At 46.3% G+C, this 21,721-nt stretch overlaps 1 protein-coding gene across 2 annotated transcripts in view; it reads left to right on the forward strand.

Moving 5' to 3' along the window:
* GLE1 (GLE1 RNA export mediator) overlaps nucleotides 1-15,931 on the forward strand; it is a 31,773-nt gene extending 15,842 nt beyond the window's left edge. The window contains exons 7-16 of one of the 2 annotated variants that reach the window (XM_049629692.1): nucleotides 2,665-2,893; nucleotides 3,703-3,815; nucleotides 3,977-4,046; nucleotides 7,387-7,529; nucleotides 7,628-7,818; nucleotides 9,258-9,387; nucleotides 10,930-11,034; nucleotides 12,202-12,284; nucleotides 13,199-13,262; nucleotides 14,209-15,930. In XM_049629692.1, coding sequence (XP_049485649.1) covers nucleotides 2,665-2,893; nucleotides 3,703-3,815; nucleotides 3,977-4,046; nucleotides 7,387-7,529; nucleotides 7,628-7,818; nucleotides 9,258-9,387; nucleotides 10,930-11,034; nucleotides 12,202-12,284; nucleotides 13,199-13,262; nucleotides 14,209-14,277 — 1,197 coding nt within the window. In that variant the 3' untranslated portion in view covers nucleotides 14,278-15,930. Of the gene's footprint in view, nucleotides 1-2,664; nucleotides 2,894-3,702; nucleotides 3,816-3,976; nucleotides 4,047-7,386; nucleotides 7,530-7,627; nucleotides 7,819-9,257; nucleotides 9,388-10,929; nucleotides 11,035-12,201; nucleotides 12,285-13,198; nucleotides 13,263-14,208 lie in introns of both variants that reach the window. The other variant, XM_049629698.1, reaches the window with a different exon arrangement.
* The last annotated feature ends 5,790 nt before the right edge of the window (nucleotides 15,932-21,721 follow it).

Below are 21,721 nucleotides of genomic sequence, written 5' to 3' on the forward strand. Positions count from 1 at the left end.
TTTAGTTAAAGCAGTGTTAAAAAGTGCCAAGTATTGCCACAACACATGGCAGATATTCAGTATTTGATGAACACGTGGAATTGGATACTTCCCACGTGTAATAATACCAAAAACGGTAGAAAAAGACATGCTTAATGTTGAACATTTAAGTTTCTGTGTTTTCACTACCATGCATAGCACTATAGTAATACCATTCTATATACGTCTTATTTGTATTTCTTTGAGATACATTTTTAGAAAAGGAATTACTGAAACAATTTCAAGGTTCTTGACTCTTACCCAAAAGTTGTACCAATTCACGTTTTTATGATTTTTATGTTCCTACCCTTAGTTCTTATTTCTTCTCAAGTTTTTGTTTTAAAAAGTCAGTGGAGGGTCTAGTTGGTTAAGCGTCTGACTCTTGATTTCAGCTCACGTCATGATCTCACGGTTCATGAGTTCAAGCCCCACGTTGGGTGCAGAGATTACTTAAAAATAAAATCTTTAGAAATAAATGAAGGGGTGCCCGGCTGGCTCCGTCAGTGGAGCATCCAACTCTTGATCCTGGGATTGTGAGTTTGGGCCCCACGTTGAGCATGGAGCCTGCTGACCCACCTGCCTACATACATAGATGTACACAGTAATTAATTAATTTATTTAATTAATAAATTGGGAGGCCTCGTTGATTTAACAGGCAAAACTACAAAACACATTTGTAGGGCAATATACAAAATGATGGCAGCACTTCTCGATTCGTCTTACGATTCTGGTGGTCATATTCTAACAAAATAGCACACTGAAAGAAATGGGAACGTCACTCCGGCTTATATGCATTCTCGTTTATGAGCAGAAATTCTAAATAAAAGATAAGTAGGGACGTCTGGGTGGCTCAGTTGGTTAAGCGTCCGACTTCAGCTCAGGTCATGATCTCGCTGCTCATGGGTTCGAGCTCCACATCGGGCTCTGTGCTGACAGCTCAGAGCCTGGGGCCCGCTTCGGATTCGGTGTGTGTGTCTCTATCTCTGCCCCTCCCCGCTCATACTCTGTCTCTCTCTCTCTCAAAAATAAATAATAAACATTGATAAATAAATAAATAATGATAAGTCAAATTTATCAGTGCCTCAAAACAATAATGTGCTATAACCAAAGAGGTATTATTCTAAGGATAATGAAAAGCTGGATCAATTGTTATGAAGTCTTTTCATGAACTCAATTTCACTAATAGGTTAATGGAGCGAAGTCATATGTTTGTCTTGTTAGATGTTGTAAAAGTATATGCTGAAATTCTACATCCTTTCCTATTAAAAAATAATAGTAAATTAAAAACTAAAATGTGTTCCCAGGGTGCCTGAGTGGCTCAGTCAGTTGAGCGTCCAACTCTTGGTTTCGGCTCAGGTCATGATCTCATAGTTTTGTGAGTTTGAGCCCCACGTCACACTCTATACTGGCAGCACAGAGCCTGTTTGGGATTCTCTCCCCCTCACTCTCTGCCCCTCCCCACTTGTGCTGTCTCTGTTTCTCTCAAAATAAATAAACTTAAAAAAAAATGTTTCTCATGAACATGATAGATTATGTATCCATTTAAGACTACATTTTAGGGGCACCTGGGTGGCTCAGTCAGTTGAGTGTCTTATTGATATGGACTCAGGTCATGATCTTGGGCTCCTTGCTGAGCGTGGAGTCTGCTTGAGATTCTCTCTTTGTCTCTGTCTCACTCTTTCAAAACAACATTAAAAACATAGACTACAGGGGCGCCTGGGTGGCTCAGTCGGTTAAGCGTCTGACTTCAGCTCAGGTCACGATCTCGCGGTCCGTGAGTTCGAGCCCCGCGTCAGGCTCTGGGCTGATGGCTCAGAGCCTGGAGCCTGCTTCCGATTCTGTGTCTCCCTCTCTGTCTGCCCCTCCCCAGTTCATGCTCTGTCTCTCTCTGTCCCAAAAATAAATAAACGTTAAAAAAAAAATTAAAAAAAAAAAACAACAAAAAAAAAACCCATAGACTACATTTTAGACATGCCATTAAAATTGGGAAAGAAATAAAAATGTACCATGTTGCTACAATAGTAACAAATTGGTGGTGTCGTTAACGTGTTTTAGCCAATAAAATGTAATAAGACAAAGGAGAAATATTTGAGGAAATGTAATTTGATAACAATATGATTATCTACCTAGAAAGCCAAGAGTAAAAAGCTCCGAGCTATTAAAAAAATTTTTTAACGTGTATTTATTTTTGAGAGACAGAGCGTGAGCAGGGGAGGGGCAGAGAGAGGGGGAGACACAGAATCCGAAGCAGGCTCCAGGCTCTGAGCTATCAGCACAGAGCCTGACGTGGGGCTTGAACTCACAGACCTCAAGATCATGACGTGAGCCGAAGTCGGACGCTTAACTAACTGAGCCACCCAGGTGCCCCAACATGGTATCATTTTCATCTAGACTGTTGTCACAAGCTTTTAAAGAATTATCCCAGCATTGTTGGTGAGAGCATGGAAAGATCCATACTCTGTGGATGTGATGGTTAATCAGTATTACCTTTAAGAGGACAGGAACGCAGTAGGTATCAACATGTTGAATGTGGGTACTCCATTGGGTGCAACTGTTCCAATTTAGCAATGTATTGTGTGAGCTGTGATTCAGCCTCACAGGTGCCTGGGGAATAGACGCTAAGCTCTGCCTCTGTCACCCTGACAGAACGGCTTTCCCACAGCAGAGGACCAGGCTGTGGCTGAGAGAGCCCTGCAGGAAATGCGGGACCTCCTTACCAGCTTGCAGCAGGAGATCGCCAGGGCCTGTGAGGACAAGAGGAGGCAGGATTTGGAGGCCCAGGTAAAGCGGCAAGACTCACACATGCAGCAGGGGCCAGAGGTCCACAGAGAGACCCCAGCTCCCAGCCAGGGCCCAGGAGGGAAACAGAATGAAGGTGGGTGTTGGCGTGGATACGGTCCTTTAGCCCAGAATGTGAAAGGAGACAAGAATATGTTTGAATACCGTGTTAAGCTTCAGGACAATTTACCGGAACTGTTAACATAATGTAAAACTCTGTACGTTTACTGAATTACATTCAGTTTGGTTGATGCGGAGCCTGACTTCCAGCATTGCCACGAGGATTTGAAATTCTGTATAATTCTAGTAGATGTATCATCCCAGGTTTTGCTGCTCTGACTTTTTAAAATAAACATTACACAGTGTATGTTCACTGCATATGTAAGAGAATCAGTCGAGCATAATGGTTGAGAATGCTGGCTTTAGAGCCAGGTCCATGGGAATATGGTTTTTCTACTTCCTGGCAATGCGACTTTGGCAAATTAACCTTTCTATGCCTATTTCCTTATGTAGAAAGTGAAGATAATGATGGTATCTACTTCCTAGGGTCCTTGAAAGCCATTAATACCTATATCAGCTGATTAGAACAGTGCCTGGCTCGGGGCGCCTAGGTGGCTCAGTCAGTTGAGCGTCCGACTTCGGCTCAGGTCATGATCTCGCGGTCCACGAGTTCGAGCCCCGCGTCAGGCTCTGTGCTGACAGCTCGGAGCCTGGAGCCTGTTTCAGATTCTGTGTCTCCCTCTCTCTCTGACCCTCCCCCTTTCATGCTGCGTCTCTCACTGTCTCAAAAATAAATAAACGTTAAAAAAAAAAAATTAAAAAAAAAAAAAAAAAAAAAGATCAGTGCCTGGCTCACGTGAAGTGTTCAGTGAGTACGATTACGAGAGCCTCTCTTCTCTTCCTCAGACCTCCAAGTAAAGGTCCAAGACAGTACGATGCAGTGGTACCACCAGCTGCAGGATGTTTCCAGTCAGTGCGTGTTGGCCTTTGAGGAGCTGACCAACAGCAAAGACAGTCAGGTACGGAGGGCTGTAAGTTGCGAGCTGTCTGGGCCTGGGAGTGCTCCGAACAGCCCCGTGTCCCAGAGGAGTGTTGCTAGCACGTCACCTTCCCTAATCCTGCTGTCATCTACTCCACTCTTCCGGACACTGTTTGCCCTCTCACTGTTCTCTCCTGGCAGGCCAAAAAGATAAAGATGGACCTCCAGAAAGCTGCCACCATCCCAGTGAGCCAAATCTCCACCATTGCAGGTTGGTCAGAGGAGTTCAGAACATGGCCCTTTGCTTCACTTTGTTATTCTGTACGACTCCACATCTACTCATCTGTAAGGTTCCCGTAGACAGAGTCTGTTCCAACAAATGACATGACGTTGGGTCAGGCACGTATAAGTTATGTCTTACTCTCTTTTGTTTACTCTTCAACATGTAGAAGGCGATCATTACGTGTTTGTTGACTTGATTTATAAATAAGCTGTATATCAACAGTAAATTATTTAAGAAGGGTCTTACCTGAAGTTGAAAGTTACTGCTGAAGGGGCGCCTAGGTGGCTCAGTCAGTTGGGGTCTGACTCTTGATTTCGGCTCACGTCATGATCTCACAGTTTGGGAGTTCGAGCCCCACATTGGGCGCTCTGCTGTCAGCACAGAGCCTGCCTCAGATCTTCTGTCTCCCTCTCTCTGCCCCTCCCCTGCTTGCACTCTCACTCTCTCAAATAAAGTAAACATAAAAAAATATATCACAAGAATCCATATTTAGAAAAAAAAAGTTACTGCTGAAAACATCACTCAGGGAACCTAGGATGTAACATACATTCGTTGCTTTTGTTCTACAACATGAGCCATTAGCTTATCCAAGCTCGAAACCTGCCTGAATATTTTTTTTTCATGTTTAGTTTTGAGAGAGAGAGAGACAGAGTGTGAGCAGGGAAGGGGCAGAGAGAGAGAGACACACAGAATCCAAAGCAGCTCCAGGCTCTGAGCTGTTAGCACAGAGCCCGGCATGGCGTTCAAACACACAAGCTGTGAGATCATGACTTGAGCTGAAGTCAGACGCTTAACTGACTGGGCCACCCAGGCTCCCCTAAACCTGGCTTCCTACTTTAGAACATCTTCCTTTTCTCTCCAGAGACTGAGCTTTAGAGAGTGAGAACCAGACAGGGGGAAGTCCCTTTTTTCTCTTCATTCAGAAGCAGAGGTTCGTTTTTGTAGAGCTCAAGGTGTGGAAGCCTCCAAGTTGCAGGCCATGCTGCCCAGTGGCTGGGGAGCACGAACAGCTGAAAAGCTGCTCTGACTTAGCATGGGCCCGCTTGCCCTAATTCACTTGTTGCCTGGAAAGCGTAGAAAAGTTATAATTCCTGCCCACAAGAGGCCCTGTGATGGAACTTATGTATCACCCTGCTGGTTCTCTCTGGATCAGGACAAGGTATAAATCAATAACCGCATATCACCTCTGGGCTTTAAAGTGCTGTTTCCTTTGCTGGCAACAGCAACAGGGGCGAGGTTGACCTGTTCCCCTTCACTGCTGTCCTTAGGGTTGTCCCCAGTCCTGACCCCTCAGCCAACCACAGACCGCTTTGCTCCCTCCTTCAGCAGGAAAATCCAGCGGGTGGGACACTCAGATGCCAGCCTTTTCCACGCGTACACACGTGTACCCCTGCCTCTTAGTCCATGTCTGCATGTGGAGGGAGGCATTGTCCGTGCACGCTTCCCCTTCTGCTTCTGCCTTTGTTCCCCGCTCTCCCATCCCCTTCCAAGACTTGCCTCATCGCTTATCACCTAATCTCCTGGTTTCTGCAAAATTACTCCCTTTTACAGGCTCCTTTTCTTTTAAACATGCTGAGTTACTCACATCCTAAAGTATGTTTCCTTTGGTTTAAGATCTGTCTTTTCTAGCCTTCCTCACATATCTCTTTGGTCCTGGTGATTATTCCCTTCTTTACGAACTCTGTTCCTTTGGCTTCCATGGCAACATGAATTTCCAGGTTCTCCTGCCACCTTCCTTCCTCCTTTGTGGGCTCCTCAGTCTCCTGTCCCCACCCTAATCCCTAACTGGAGGTGCTTCCCAGGAGTCCGCTGTCACCCTTGGTTCCCAGTCCACTTACCCTCAGGGCTTCAGATGCTGTCTCTGTGCGGGTGGCTCCCCAGTGTCCCTCTGGTGCGCTCTTAGAGCTTCAGAGCCCCTTGCTCTGGCCCCTGGGGGACGTCTGCCGGTGTCTCTCTCCTACCCCACGTTCAGGGTATGCAGACATCAACTCCCCATCCTCCTTTATGCCTCCTTTTCCCCTGTTTGCTCTCAGGAACCAGAGCACCACTGGCAACTCCGGCACCTTGGCTGGAACCCTGGGAGTCCTCCCCCTGGCTGCTCTCTCTGTTTCATTCTCCACATCTGATCAGGCTCTAGTTTTGCTGGTCTTCACTTTTCTGGATATTTCTTGACTATGTTCCCTTTGTCTGCACCATCACTGTGAGTCTTTGAAGAGTCAGATGCAGACTTGCTCTAGAGTTAGTGCTCAGTACATGCTGAATGACTGGGAAAGAAATGATCTCATTCCTGCCTCTTTAAAGGCAGTGGTTAGATTCGGAGCAGAATTTAATCTCTTTGGTGCTGGTGTGGCATATGGGATGTAGGAGGCCATGCCAGCCCTAGGGTTGGGGTGGAGAGGCATGGAGGAAGGAATTGACAGGGAATTGGGCCAGTGGGGTCCTTTGAAACCATCAGTAAAGTAGTACTGAAGTATGACTTAGCAGGAGTGGGTGCTACTATTTTGATAGCTCACTAAGTTTTGAGTAATGGAGACCAGTTCAGATCTGCATAGGCCAAAAAAGAAAAAGACATTTAATCTAAAGATAAAGGGGTGTTTCTCAGAATCTACTGGCAGGAATGGGACTAGGCCTCAGAAGCTAGAAACCTTCAGACACTTTTCTTTCATTTTCCTTCTGTACACCTCTTATTAGGTAGACCACTGGTCTTTGGTCCACTTGGCAGGTGCAAGTCCCCGGTGTTTGTGAGCGTGTGTGTTGCAGGGCCAGTCACCTCCAGGACGTGACTCTGTGAGCTGGCTGATTGGCTCAGCTGGTCTACTCCTAATCAAACTGTAGCCAGTGTGGGCTTGGGGCTTACAGGATCCGGAATACAAATATAGCCGCCAGGAGCCCGCTTCTGTGCATCTGAGGATGGAGGGCAGGTCCCAGAGGAGGGGGTAGTCACTGAGAGCTGGGAAGATCCCTTAGAACGGTTTTCCTAGAGATGCAAATGACTACTTTAGGGACGCCAGCTATAGCCCACGGGATCTGGGGCCATTCAACAGCTATGTCCGTCCTGTTTATCTGTCTGGTATGTCGATTTCAGAATTTGTTCATTCCCAAATAAGGAATTCCTTTGAAATAGTACCATGCCTTCTGTACTCCGGCATCCTGGACAACATACATCTGCTTGTCGCGTACTTTTCTGCAACAGTATTTTGACGTTAGACTCTGACTTTGTGTGGGGCTGCCCGGCTGGGTTTTCATGGAGGCTTTCTTACTGCAGTGATGAGAAGCAGCGTGGCCTGCAGTTGAATCTTTTAACTGACTTTATCTCTGTCATACCCAGGCTCAAAGCTGAAGGAGATCTTTGACAAGATCCACAACCTGCTCTCCGGAAAACCAGTTCAGTCTGGCGGACGCTCTGTGTCCGTCACACTTAACCCACAGGGCCTGGATTTTGTCCAGTACAAGCTGGCAGAGAAGTTTGTGGTGAGAAACTTTGTAACCAGAGGTATGGGGATGGCCCTGTGTGCCGCCCTTCTGCTTCTCTCCAGAGTAACCAAGGGGTCCCGTCTCTGCTCCCGTAGAAACAAGGAGAGGAGGAGGTGGCCTCTCACCACGAAGCGGCATTCCCCATTGCGGTTGTGGCGTCTGGGATCTGGGAGCTCCACCCCAGAGTGGGCGACCTCATTCTCGCACATCTCCACAGGAAGTGTCCCTACTCAGTTCCCTTCTACCCACCTTTCAAGGAGGGAATGGCTTTGGAAGACTACCAGAGGTGAGGTAGTTTTTCTCCTCACTCACTCTCCCCGGGGTCTGAATAAAATACAGAGAGAACTGGGGTTTGCTCTCCCTCCCTTCACAACTCCTCATATGTACCTTGACTTTGTATCAGAGAATCCAGTGTCTTTCGTGCAGACTCGCTGCTTTGGGAATTTGTGGATTCAGCTGCAATAGTCAGTACAGTTTAAGGAAAAGAATATTGGATCTAGAATTAGGGGGCGGGAGGAGTCTTAGAATTTGGCCCTGCTTCATCATTTAATAGATTTGCAGAGTGGGGCAGTCACGTAAGCTCTTTGAGCATCATTTTCCTTATTTGCAAACGGGGGTCGTAACATCCATCAATCCTGTGAGTTTGGGGCTCCTGGCTGGCTCCTTCAGGAGAGTGTGCAACTCTTGATCTTGGGGTTGTGAGCTCGAGCCCCACGTTGGTGCAGACAATGCTTAAAAACAGAATGTTAAAAAAAAATTTGTAGGGGCGCCTGGGTGGCATAGTCGGTTAAGCGTCCGACTTCAGCCAGGTCACGATCTCGCGGTCAGTGAGTTCGAGCCCCGCGTCAGGCTCTGGGCTGATGGCTTGGAGCCTGGAGCCTGTTTCCGATTCTGTGTCTCCCTCTCTCTCTGCCCCTCCCCCGTTCATGCTCTGTCTCTCTCTGTCCCAAAAAAATAAATAAATAAATAAAAAACGTTGAAAAAAAAATTAAAAAAAAAAAAATTGTGAGTTTACCTCGCAAGGGTTATGCGATGATGCACAGATGTGATTGTGGATATGTGTGCTTTGCAAACAAAGTTTTCTGCAGAGGTAATGATATATAATCATATAAGAAGAATAATGCTAAAAATGGGTGCCTGGCTGCCTCAGTGGGTAGAGCATGCAACTCTTGATCTCAGGGTTGTGATTTCCAGACCCACATTGGGCCCTAGGGCTTATTTAAAAAAATAATAATATAAGGGGCACCTGGGTGGTTCAGTTGGTTGAGTGTCCAACTCTTTTTAAAAATTTTTTTTTAATGTTTATTTTTAAGAGAGAGAGAGAGCATGAGGCTTCAGGCTCTGAGCTGTCAGCACAGAGCCCGATGTTGGGCTCGAACCCATGAGCTGTGAGATGACCTGAGCCCAAGTCGGATGCTTAACTCACTGAGTCACCCAGGCGCCCCCAAAATTAACCGTCTCTTCATTTCGGTTCAGGTCGTGATCTTGTAGCTTGTGGGATTGAGCCCTGTGTCAGGTTTTGTGCTGACAGCATGGAGCCTAGTTGGGATTCTCTCTCCCTCTCTCTCTGCCCCTCCCTACCCTCAAAATAAATAAATATTTAAAGTAACAATGGTAATAATGCTAAATGTAACAGTACTAGATTGTTTCTTTTAGCCATAAAAAATAAGTGATTTGTCACCCTCACTTTGGCCTAGTCACATTGAATTTTTTCTTCCCACACAGGACGCTTGGCTACCAAGTGAAGGACTCCAAAGTGGAACAGCAGGACAACTTTCTAAAGCGCATGTCTGGGATGATCCGACTCTACGCCGCCATCATCCAGCTCCGGTGGCCGTACGGAGGCCGACAACAGGTGACAGAAAAGACTTGCTCTCAAGAGACAGGCCAGACTGTATTCGTGTATTCTGTCCACAGGGACTATTGCCCTTCTTGCCAAGCGGGCAGTCTGGTTACATGATGATGTATTGTCGCTCCCTAGGTATGTTCTAGAGAAGTTGATGTTAACTATTAGGAAGTTTTGGACCATCAGAACCTTTTGTTCAGTGATTGAGTCAGCTGAGGCTTTAAAGAACTGAGTTTATAAGAGGGTCTGTGAGATGAGAGTCTGTGGTAAACCAGTCATTAAGGTTCTATAGAAGATTCTATTAGATGGAGTGAGTCTAAATGACAGGGTCAGGGCACCTGGGTGCCTCAGTTGGTTGAGCGTCTGACTCTTGATTTCGGCTCGGGTTGTGATCCACGGGTTGTGAGATCGAGCCCCACGTTTGGCTCCACGCTCAGTGCAGAGTCTGCTTCAGATTCTCTCTCTGTCTCTGTCCCTCTTCCCCACTCGTGCTGTCTCTCAAAATAAAAATAAAAATGACACAGTGTCATTTTATTATTTATTTATTTCTAAGTAAGCTCTAGGCCCAACGTGGGGCTTGAACTCACAACCCTGAGATCAAGAGTTGCTCGCTCTGGGGCACCTGGGTGGCTCAGTCGGTTAAACCTCTGACTTCAGCTCTGGTCATGATCTCATGGTTCATGAGTTCAAGCGCACTTCAGGCTCTGTGCTGACAGCTCGGAGCCTAGAGCCTGCTTCTGATTCTGTGTCTCCCTTTCTGCCCCTCTCCGTCCCCTGTTCACGCTCTGTCTCTCTCAAAAATAAATAAACACTTTTTTAAAAGTTATATTTATTTTAAATAATCTTTACATCCAATGTGGGGCTCAAACTCACGACCCTGAGATCAAGAGTCACATGCTCTTCTGACGAGCCAGCCAGGCCCCCCCAAAAGTAAATAAACAAACAAATAAAAAAAGGGTCGCTCGCTCTACCGACTGAGTCAGCCAGGCGCCCCGTCACTGTCATTTTAGACCTGGTTGGTGCCTCACATCACAGATGAGCAGATGGAGTCCCAGCGAGCTATAGTGACATAGTCAGTGACAAAGCCACGGCTGGGGTGCAGGTCTTCGACTTGCCAGCCTAGTGCTTTTCTCAAAGGATACAGATTAGAGATGGAGAAGTTAATGTACTCAGAGACCTAAGAGAAGGGAATGTAAGTTGATTGAATCCAAGTTTTTATTGTGTACCTGCTGTGTCCCACGTTCTGTGCTAAAGGTCCCAAGAATAATAAATAAAACCTCTGTATGGATAACTGTTGGTCAGTGGACTCCCTGAAACCAGAGCTGTCAGATGTGGACTGAAGGGATCCTGTAGAGAATGTGTGGGTTCCGGTGTGTTGGGACATTTGAAAACAGAATTTGTTCGGCTTGTGCTGTGTCTGCCCTGCGGCCTGTGCTTGATTGAGATGATCTGGGGGTTCATGTCACTTAGAAATGCCTGGATGATAACGTTGGGAGTTTAGATCTCCGGATACAAGGAGAGCAAATCATGACCAAGTGTCTTCGCTCCCAGATTCACCCTCACGGCTTAAATCATGGCTGGCGCTGGTTGGCACAAATCTTAAATATGGAGCCCCTGTCAGATGTGACAGCCACTCTCCTCTTTGACTTCTTGGAGGTATGTAATGCAGTTATCACACGAGAGGTGGTTGAAGCAGCCTTGTGCCACTGCGTGGCGTGAATCGGGAAGCAATATGGAAATAGGCTATTGGTGAACAGCGTTAGGATCCAGTCTTACACATTTTTTCCCAAGTGCTAAAGACAAACCTGGCTTTTGGGTTTTCTTCCCACTGTGCTTTCCTTCTCTGTGCGGTTGTGTTCTCACGGTAAAGAAAAAACTGTACATCCCAGCACCAGCAAAAAGGGATGTTTGTTTTAAGGATAGAGAAGTGACTCCCAGAACCAAGGGTAGGATGTATGATTGACTCTCATGTGGGCCTGGAACTAGGAACTAGAATGTCACCAGGTACCAAGAGTCCCTTTGGGGCCACACGGTCCTTCTTGTGCTCTTCCCGTAGGCTGCTCATTCTTGCTCCTTAGGCCAGTTTTCTCTAGATCTCTGCACGGTGGAGAAGGTGGCCATCCTGGGCTATAGCCCTCTGCCTCAGTGCGGTCACCTAGTGTAGTGGAACTGGCGGCTCACTTTTGTAATCCCTCGTTCCCAGGAGAGCAAATATGATCAACCAGCCTTGGCCACATATCTCCTTCATCCAGAAGGTTCTATACAGTCCTGTCTGCCTATGAAGGGCCACCACTGTAGAGTGAGGGTAAGGGTTTCTGTGGACAGGAGACATTTCTTAAAGGATAAAGGCTTAGGGCACATACCATAACAGATGTGGGCCATCGGGCCTATGATGCCAAATGCTTCCAGTCACCCTGGAGCTTCTGAAGTCACAGGACGTGAGCAGAGACCATGAATAAATTTGAGAACATGGTGGTGCCCTGCTTACTAAGGTTGGGAGGAACACCGCACCTTTGGAAAGGTTTCCATTCAGTAGACTCGAAGAAGAATAATTAAGTTAGACTCACATTCTCTGGTTTGTGAAAATACCTGGTTTCTTGGCTGTCTTATTTCACGGAGGTATTGTCCTATACAGACAAATGCTTCAGAAGAAGGTTGGGTCTTTCCATTTGTTCCCTTGCTTAGCTAGCTAAGTGGCATTGTGACTGAAACTCTTGGTAGGAGGGAAAGGCAAAGGGCTGGTGTGCTTTATGGGTCTTTGGGTCTCTTGGGTGAGTGTGAATTTGCCTTCTCCTCTCTGATGATGCCTGTCTTCCCCTGGAGGTGTGTGGGAATGCCCTCATGAAGCAGTACCAGGTACAGTTCTGGAAGATGATACTTCTCATCAAAGAGGACTACTTCCCCAGGTATGTGACCTGTTGAACAGGCACCACGGGATTCAGTGAGTAAAACCCATGGTGTCGAATGCCCTTGGGTGCCTCTGGGTTTGACTCTGTTAAAAGCAGTTGTATTGGGGCGCCTGGGTGGCTCAGTCAGTTGAGCATCGGACTTCGGCTCAGGTCATGATCTCACAGCCCAGCTCGTGAGTTCGAGCCCCACGTCAGGCTCTGTGCTGACAGCTCAGAGCCTGGAGCCTGCTTCAGATTCTGTGTCCCTCACTCTCTGCCCCTCCCCCTCTCTCACTCTGTGTCTGTCTCTCAAAAAAAAAAAAAAAAAGACCATCGTATTAAGTGTGACATCTTCTCCTATCCTTCTTTTTGATATTTGAGTAAGTGCTTTTGAACTCTAGTGAGAGTTTCTTAAACATTATTGGCTAAATGAAAAAATGAATTAGGAAGATTCTGGATTCAGATACCTGACATGTCTTTAACTCTGTTTTCCAAACTCCCCCAGCTAATCAGGGATGGTGATTACATGCGGTCGTGAATTAAACCCAAAGAGTCAAGCTCCCTTAATAAATCAGTTGGAGAAACTGATCTGTCGGCCAGTTTGCTTGACTGTCATGGCGTCTGCCTCTGGGTGCCCTTCTCATTCCTCTCAACACTGTCATTTCGGGGGGCGGAGAGAAGCCTTGGCAGCACCCATCCTGTCTGCTCACAGAGATCTTGGAAAGGAACGTCCTCTCCTTCATCCCCTGGTTTGAAAAGAAGGCTGAGACCATTTGGAAGAATGACTGCATCCTTGGTCCAAAAGACCTCTGCCCAAGTCGTTTGATCTCCCCCTTCTCCTGCTTCCCGTAGATCGGCAGCGCCCCTAACTCCTCTAAAAGGGACGGGGCAATCATAGCTGTCACTTGCGTATTGTCTTCCTCTTCCTGCAGGATTGAAGCCATCACAAGCTCAGGACAGATGGGTTCCTTCATACGCCTCAAGCAGTTCTTAGAGGTAAGAGGTCCTTAGATCAACATGTCTCGAGCTGTTGTTGACCTTGAAGGCGCCTGTGTCTGACAAGTCCTGGACCTCTATGCTCTCGGATTACAGTCTCTGCCTATTTTTTTTGAACCCTACTTTTTTGTCCAGGATTCCCCTTAACATTAAGGGTTGCTGTTTCATCATCCTAGATGTCACTGTCCCTACTGCCTGTGGGGAAGCTATCCTAAGGGATGAATAAAATATCCTTAATGAATCTGGTCTCACTGATACATGTTTTTGTTTTGCGGGATTTTTTTAGTTTATGTATTTATTTTTGAGAGAGAGAGCATGAGCACAGAAGTGGCAGAGACAGAGGGAGAGAGAATCCCAAGCAGGCTCCACGCTGTCAGAGCCTGACGTGGGGCTCAAACCCACAGAACCGCGAGATCATGACCTTGCTTAACTGACTGAGACACCCAGGCGCCCCTCGCTGATATATGTTTTACAGGCTGGCCAGGGTTCCTTTCTCAGTGTCTGGCCAGGGGAACTGGGAAATTTGGTCACTTTTTCTCTATGACAAGAGACTGCACTTTCGGCCAGACTCCTCCCCTGTTTCTAAGTGCTGAAACCCTCTTTAAAGAGGTTAAGTATGACAGATACCGTAGAAGCCTCTGGTGGGTCTGCCAAGACAGCCCACTGACTTCCACTTTCCAGTAGCCCAGTGGGCAAACGGGGGTCGCGAAGGACAAGGCCGGGCGCTGGGAAACGAGGCGGGGGCAGCATGACCAGCAGCATTCCCCTTGTCCTCTGCTGCAGTTCATACAGAAGCAGGAGTCTTCTGCACCGCCATTGGTCTTTTCCCGGTGTTGACCACTGTCCCGTGGGACTTAAGCTTGCTGTCCCTCAAAGCTTCCAGCTGGTAATTGTGGGAAGGCACGTTACCAGAAAATCATTGTTTTCTCCATCTTTCCCTGACCAGAAATGTTTGCAGCTCAAGGAGATTCCTGTCCCCAAGGGCTTTCTGACCTCCTCCTTCTGGCGTTCCTGATGGCACCCCGGCGCCCACCATCTCTGTTCTGTTGCAGAGGGACAGTAATAAAGCAACTGAAAACAGCTGCATTTGGGAGAAGTCCTATCAGATTTAGAAATCTACCAACCTGTGCTTTTATATATTTGTACCCATGACTAGGAGAGGAGATCGTTCAGGGGTCCCAGAATCTAGGAGGTCTCTCGTAGGTTGGACAGTCCTTAAGGGATCCACATGACAGAGTAAATGGAATCGGCTTTTCTCACTTCTACAAATATGGTGAGGTGTTTAGTTCTTGGTCTCATCCTTCATTTCCTTTGTCTCTGCTGTCTTTCAGAAAGTAGGTGGTACCTTAACCATTTCCCTCTGAGCTGAAGTAAGCCCCCCACGCCTACTACCCCGCCCTGCTGCCCCTCCCCAGAGTACAGGTTAATAGTTGAGGCCCAAATGCTTACATGAAAGTCTGGGCTATGGTGGTTTTGTTTTCTCAGCTTGTGGAGTAATCGTAAATTCAGAGGAAATGCCTGATGCAGACGTGGATTAAGCCCCAAATTGTATCAGAGATAGTTTAGCATCCGGGATTAGGACTGTTGATACATGTCATATTGAACAGGAAGCACTGTTTGTCCTTTTAATTGGGACTTCGCCCCCTGAAGGACTAGGGGTGCAGGAGCCAGAGCAGGTGTGGGGTTTTGTTTGTTTATTTGTTTGTTTCTGAATTTGAATTAAGTTGAGCTGAGATGGGTTTGCAACACTGTACAAGAGCCGAGCATCTACAGGCAATGATTCAGGGGTTAAATGAAGGTGTTCGGGAGGAACTGAGAACTGCTTTATAATTGTTTACATGTCCTGAATGAAGAATGATGATAGATTTGCCTGAATAAAGCCACGACAGAAATTCAGAACCCGGCTGTTCAGATAAGAATTGAGATTTGTTTTACAAAAGACTCGCCGTCTTTTGTAGTGCAGAGGTAGGGATATACCCCTCTGTACCACCTGTTGTGTGTGGGGATGTGTTTTGGGGAGTGGGGTATTCCCTGGTACTCCTGAGTGGCTTGAAGTAACACACTATGAATTGTTGACTATGGTGCCAAAAAATAAGTAATAAAGCTTGATTTTAAAAAACCCACTGCTGGTTGATGTGACCAATTTCCTCTACCCTGAGCTGTGTACATCACAGCTGTGTGCATGGTCAGGCACAGGCCTAGCTATAGAATGGTATATGTTCCTCCCTATTTTGTCTTCTTGACCTTCACCTAGGAAGATTTTTCTTTCTGTCATTCCTTTTCCGGAATTATGTACCTGACCTTGTTTTATCTAGCAGAAATGGAAAAGTACTGAAGTCTTTTCATGTGGATACAACAGAATGAACTCTGGGGAAGGCGTCAGAAGACTTGGTGAATTCACTTTTAGGTTTCGTGGCCTTGGGTGGGTCATTCTCTGAACCTCAGGATCACCACCCCTGCAAAAACACACGACGGGGATTAGTCATGAGATGAGCAGTTTTCAGTGCTCTGTAGCTTCCCAGCCAGTGTGTCGGCACAGATCTCCCCCTGTGGGGCCTGAGGTGGGCGGAGCCCCCAAGGCCAGTTGTTATTTGCACTTGCCCTCTTACCTGTGCTTTACAGATGGCATAATTGTCCATGTATCATGACAAGAAACAGGTCAGGGAGCACTGACCTAGTGTTGAGTGGACGGGGCCTGGCCCTATAGTCAAGGTCAACATAGGGAGGCTTTGTGCAGATTTTATTTATTTATTTTTAAATTTACTATCTTCGTCATTTTATATTTTTATAATTTTTTTTTAACATTTATTTATTTTTGAGACAGAGAGAGAGAGCATGAACGGGGGAGGGTCAGAGAGAGGGAGACACAGAATCTGAAACAGGCTCCAGGCTCTGAGCTGTCAGCACAGAGCCCGACGCGGGACTTGAACCCACGGACCGCGAGATCATGACCTGAGCTGAAGCCGGACGCCCAACCGACTGAGCCACCCAGGCGCCCCTGTGCAGATTTTAAAAAGGCATCCTTTCCTTCAAGATGCTACTGCCATCTGCTGGAATAGAACCACGAATCCGTGGTAGCCCAAGGTGCAGGGGGCCTAGAGAGTCTGCATGGCTTTACGTGGAGCCCTAAGAGAACCCCGTGATCCTCTGTACCACAGCATTTTGGCTATATGTGAGCTATAGTGCAGTCCTAGGTACGATCATCTACGGGAAAGCTCCAAAAGTGAAAGGTGAAAAATCACCGGACGGAATGATCGCTGAGGGCCGTTCCACTTTGAAATTTTTTTTATTTATTTATTTATTTTTTTATTTTTTTTTAATTTTTTTTTTCAACATTTTTTATTTTTTATTTTTTGGGACAGAGAGAGACAGAGCATGAACGGGGGAGGGGCAGAGAGAGAGGGAGACACAGAATCGGAAACAGGCTCCAGGCTCCGAGCCATCAGCCCAGAGCCTGACGCGGGGCTCGAACTCACGGACCGCGAGATCGTGACCTGGCTGAAGTCGGACGCTTAACCGACTGCGCCACCCAGGCGCCCTTGAAATTTTTTTTAATGTTTATTTATTTTTGAGAGAGAGCACGAGGAGGGGAGGGGCAGAGAGAGAAGGAGACCCAGAATCCGAAGCAGGTGCCAGGCTCCCAGCCGTCAGCACAGAGCCCGACGCGGGGCCCAAACCCATGAACCATGAGATCAGGACTTGAGCCAACGTCGGACGCTTAACTGACTGAGTCACGCAGAAGCCCCAGGCTGTTTCACTTTGAATCCACTAGTCCACAGAAAACACCTCTCCTGTTATTTGAATGTTCTTTCTCCAGACATGTTTAACAGTCCTGCACATGTCACTTGATGCTTGGAATTCCTGATAGGTTCTCGATGGTAAACCAAGAAAGGAGAGCATTAAGGAAGCCAGGTTTTTGATACTCTGATAGTGTTGCCTTCAGAGATACTGATTGCCAGCTGATAGATGCAACCCCTGGTGGCCAGTAGCATCAGATTCCTCTGAGTGGAATACTAAGGCCTGCATCCAGTTTTTAAATTCAAGTACTCACTTGCCTGCTTGCTTCCTTTTAAGCTTGACCTCATTTCTCAGGCTGACTGCCCATATTTTTGTTGTATCATTGTCCTACGTCATTTTTAATGTTTATTTGTTTTTGAGAGAGAGAGAGAGCACGAGCCAGGGAGGGACAGAGAGAGAGGGAGACACAGAATCCGAAGCAGGCCCCAGGCTTCAAGTTGTCAGCACAGAGCCTGACGCGGGGCTCAAACCCGTGAACCTCGAGATCATGACCTGAGCCGAAGTCAGACTCAACCAACTGAGCCACCTAAGTGCCCCATGTCCCTACATCATTTTAAAATAAATTTGATGATGAGTTGAAAATTCCAACAGGAGAGAACCCCTGCACATCCCTTGGATAGAAGAATGGAATTGTTCTGGAGAGTTCCTTCCCCTAGTCTTCAAGCTTCCTGCAATGAAAGCAGTGACCTAACTAGGTTTGGGTGTCTTCTGTCTTAGTGCTAGGACAGCCAAGGGAGCCGCAGAGCTTCATACAGGTGCCTCAGCAGGCCTGGCCTCTCACATCCCGTTTTTTTGTTTTTTGTTTTTAAATGTTTATTCATTTTTGAGAGGGTGTGAGTGGGGAAGGGGCAGAGAGAGAGAGAGAGGGAGACACACAATCTGAAGCAGGCTCCAGGCTCTGAGCTGTCAGCGCAGAGCCCGACATGGGGCTCGAACTTGTGAATCAGCCAGATCATGACCTGAGCCAAGTCAGACACTTAATTGACTGAGCCACCAAGGCACCCCTAGGCCCCATTTAAAAAAGATAGCATTTATACAGATGATATATTCAAGAAACATTTTTCTTGTAGCTTCTTCAGGATGCTTAACACTAAATGTAGTACATGATCCTGAATTGGAACCTGTAACAGAAAAAAAATCTTTGTGTGTTGTCTTATAAAGGACACTTGGTCAATTGGCAAAACTTAAATAGGTCTTACTTTTTTTTTTTAAATGTTTAGTTGTTGGGGGGGGCGAGTGGGGGAGGGGCAGAAGAGCCAAAGCAGGCTCCGTGTTGACAGCAGAGAGCCCGATGCAGGGCTTGAACTCATGAACCGTGAGATCATGACCTGAGCTGAAGCCGGACACTTAACTGACTGAGCCACCCAGGCACCCAAAACTTGAATAAGGTCTATGAGTTAGGCAGTAGTATTATGTCAAGATCAATTTCCCGATTTTGATCATTATACTGTGGTCATAAAAATGAATATCCTTGGGGCACCTGGGTGGCTTAGTCTGTCGAGTGTCCGGCTTCGGCTCAGGTCATGATCTCAGGGTTTGTGAGTTCAAGCCCTGCATCGGGCTCTCTGCTGTCAGTGCAGAGCCTGCTTTGGATCCACTCTGCCCCTTCCCCACTCACACTGTCTCAAAAATAAATAAGCATTAAAAAAAAAAAAAATCCCTGTTCTTAAGAAATACTCATGAAGTATTTGGGAGTAAGTAAATGTGTCTGCAACTTATTCTCAAACAGTTCAGGTAGACAATATATGTCTACTGTGTATGTAAGTATACACATACATAGAATAATAAAGCAAATGTGTCCAAATGTTAACAAATGGGGGGGAATCTGTGTGAAAGGTATATGGGATTTCCTTCTATTTTTGTAACTTTCTGTAAACTTGGAATTATTTCAAAAGTAAAAAATCTGGGCGCCTGAGCGGCTCAGTCAATTAAGCATCCAACTCTTGATTTCAGCTCAGGTCATGATCTCACGGTTCTGAATTCTAGCCCCAAGTCAGTGTCTGCATCGCGGAGCCTGCTTAGGATTCTCTCTCCCTTTTTCTCTGCCCTTCCCCCACTCATGCTTGATCGCGCACACTTTCTCTCTCTCAAAATAAACAAACTTTAAATTTTTCGAAAAGGCAAAAGGTGAACCTCCCCCTCCCCCCAAAACTCCAAACAAACAAAAGTCATGGGTACAGTTCTGATGAAGTGACAAAGTCAAGCTCTAGAACCTACAATCCTGAGAACAGGGCTGTGGTGATGGTTACCTTGAAGCCAGCATCTCATAAGCAGGGTGAAAAGTTGAATGAATAGATTTTGCAAAATGCTTCCTACTTAAAGTGAAATAGGTGACTTGGTAGAAATTTTTTTTTTAATGTTTATTTTTGTGAGAGCATGAGTAGGGGAGGGGCAGAGAGACACACACAGAATCCAAAGCAAGCTCCAGGCTCTGAGCTGTCAGCACAGAGCCCGACATGGGGCTTAAACTCACAAACTGCGAGATCATGACCTGAGCCAAAGTCAGAAGCTTAACCAACTGAGCCAGCCAAGCGCCCTGGTAGGAGTTTAATTCATGGAGGATGTGATTTACATCTTGGGAGAGCTTTGGTTTGAGCTAAAAGTTCTGGGAGCTCGGAAGATAGATCCATTTCATTTAGGTCAGCTTTGCCCTGCAAGTTTTTCGTGCAGGATTCTAAGAAAGAGTTAGGGTGTCAAAGAAGTTTGGGAATGACTGTGCTGAAGGTAAACCAGGCAGAGTTGTGAATAAAATAACGGCAAGGCCACCTGTGGGTGGGTCATTCAGTTGAGCAGTGGACTCTTGGTTTCGGCTCAGGTCATGATCTCACGGTTCATGAGTTTGAGCCCCATGTCAGGCTCTGCGCTGACAGTGTGGAGCCTGTTTGGGATTCTCTCTCTCCCTGCCCTCCCCCACTCTTTTTTTTTCAAGAATAAATTAATTTAAAAAATAAGAAAGACCAAACGTTGGTATTTGTTGAAACTGGTGATGGGCATAGGGAGGTTCGTTGTCCTGTTTACTAGATTTATCTTTGAAATCTTCCATTATAATATGTTTAGATAATAAAGGGGAAAAAACAAAAGGACTTTCTTGTGCCAGACTTATTGGTAACTATGTTTGTTTGGATTGTTAACCTCCAGGAGTGTGCAGTGTTTCCCCAACTGACTGTGGGACTCCTTTTTCCAGGGCTTCTCAGGTCTAGTATTTCTGGGAAAACACTTTTTGAAATGCTTTACTTGGAGGTAAAGGTAGTCAAGAAAGTATCTTGAGACTGTATTCGATCCAGATACTTAAAGCTATACAGAGCTTTTTTAAAAAAAACAATTCTTGGGGCACCTGGGTGGCTCAGTTGGTTAAGTGGCCGACTTCGGCTCAGGTCATGATTTCACGGTCCGTGAGTTCGAGCCCCGAGTCGGGCTCTGTGCTGACAGCTCAGAGCCTGGAGCCTGTTTTGGATTCTGTGTCTCCCTCTCTCTGACCCTCCCCCGTTCATGCTCTGTCTCTCTCTGTCTCAAAAATAAATAAACGTGGGGCGCCTGGGTGGCGCAGTCGGTTAAGCGTCCGACTTCAGCCAGGTCACGATCTCGCGGTCCGTGAGTTCGAGCCCCGCGTCAGGCTCTGGGCTGATGGCTCGGAGCCTGGAGCCTGTTTCCGATTCTGTGTCTCCCTCTCTCTCTGCCCCTCCCCCGTTCATGCGTTCATGCTCTGTCTCTCTCTGTCCCAAAAATAAATTTAAAAAACGTTGAAAAAAAAATTAAAAAAAAAATAAATAAACGTTAAAAAAAATTTTTTTTTAATTCTTTTTTTTTTTTAAGTTTATTTATTTTTAGAGAGAGAAAGCATGAGCAGGGGAGGGGCAGAGAGAGAGGGGAGGATCCGAAGCGGGCTTCATGCTGACAGCAGCCAGCCCGATGTGGGGCTTGAATTTACAAACTGTGACACTTAACCAACTGAGCCACCCAGGCACCCCTATAAAAGAGATTTTTTTTTTAAATGAGAATAAAATGTCCAAAAATCCCTTTATTCTGGGTACCCACTGTGACCATTTCTTCAGTTCTCTCTGTGTATGTATGCATTTATGCAAATATAGTTCTTAAGCAAATAGACTTGGTACTCATGTTGTTCTGAAACCTGCCATCACTCAGTAATATCTTGGATACTTTTCAGGTCCATCAGTGTGAACTGTATCACAATATGGTCTGTTGAACTTACGAATCAGAATGAACCATTTTTCAGTTGGTGACTAATTGTTTTCGATTTTTTACAATTATTAGCATTCTTCTTTTTTTTTAAGTTTATTTATTTATTTGAGAGAGAGCACGAGTGGGGCAGGAGCAGAGAGAGAGGGAGAAGTAGAAACCCCAGCAGGCTCCGTACCACCAGTGCAGAGCCCCATGCGGGGCTCAAACCCACAAACCGTGAGATCGTGGCCTGAGCTGAAGTTGGATGCTCAAGCGACTGAACCACCCACGTGCTCCTCTTTTCTTTTTTTAAACGTCTTATTTTTAAGTAATCTCTACACCCAATGTAGAGATGTGTGCTTAAACTCACAACCCTGAGATCTAGAGTTGCACACTCCACTGGCTAAGCCAGCCAGGAATCTCTGCTTTGTTTATTAATTACGGTAAAATAGCATTCAAAAGTTACCATTTCAGCCATTTCT

Source organism: Panthera uncia, chromosome D4 (assembly GCF_023721935.1).
Source record: "Panthera uncia isolate 11264 chromosome D4, Puncia_PCG_1.0, whole genome shotgun sequence".
NCBI lineage: Eukaryota > Metazoa > Chordata > Mammalia > Carnivora > Felidae > Panthera > Panthera uncia.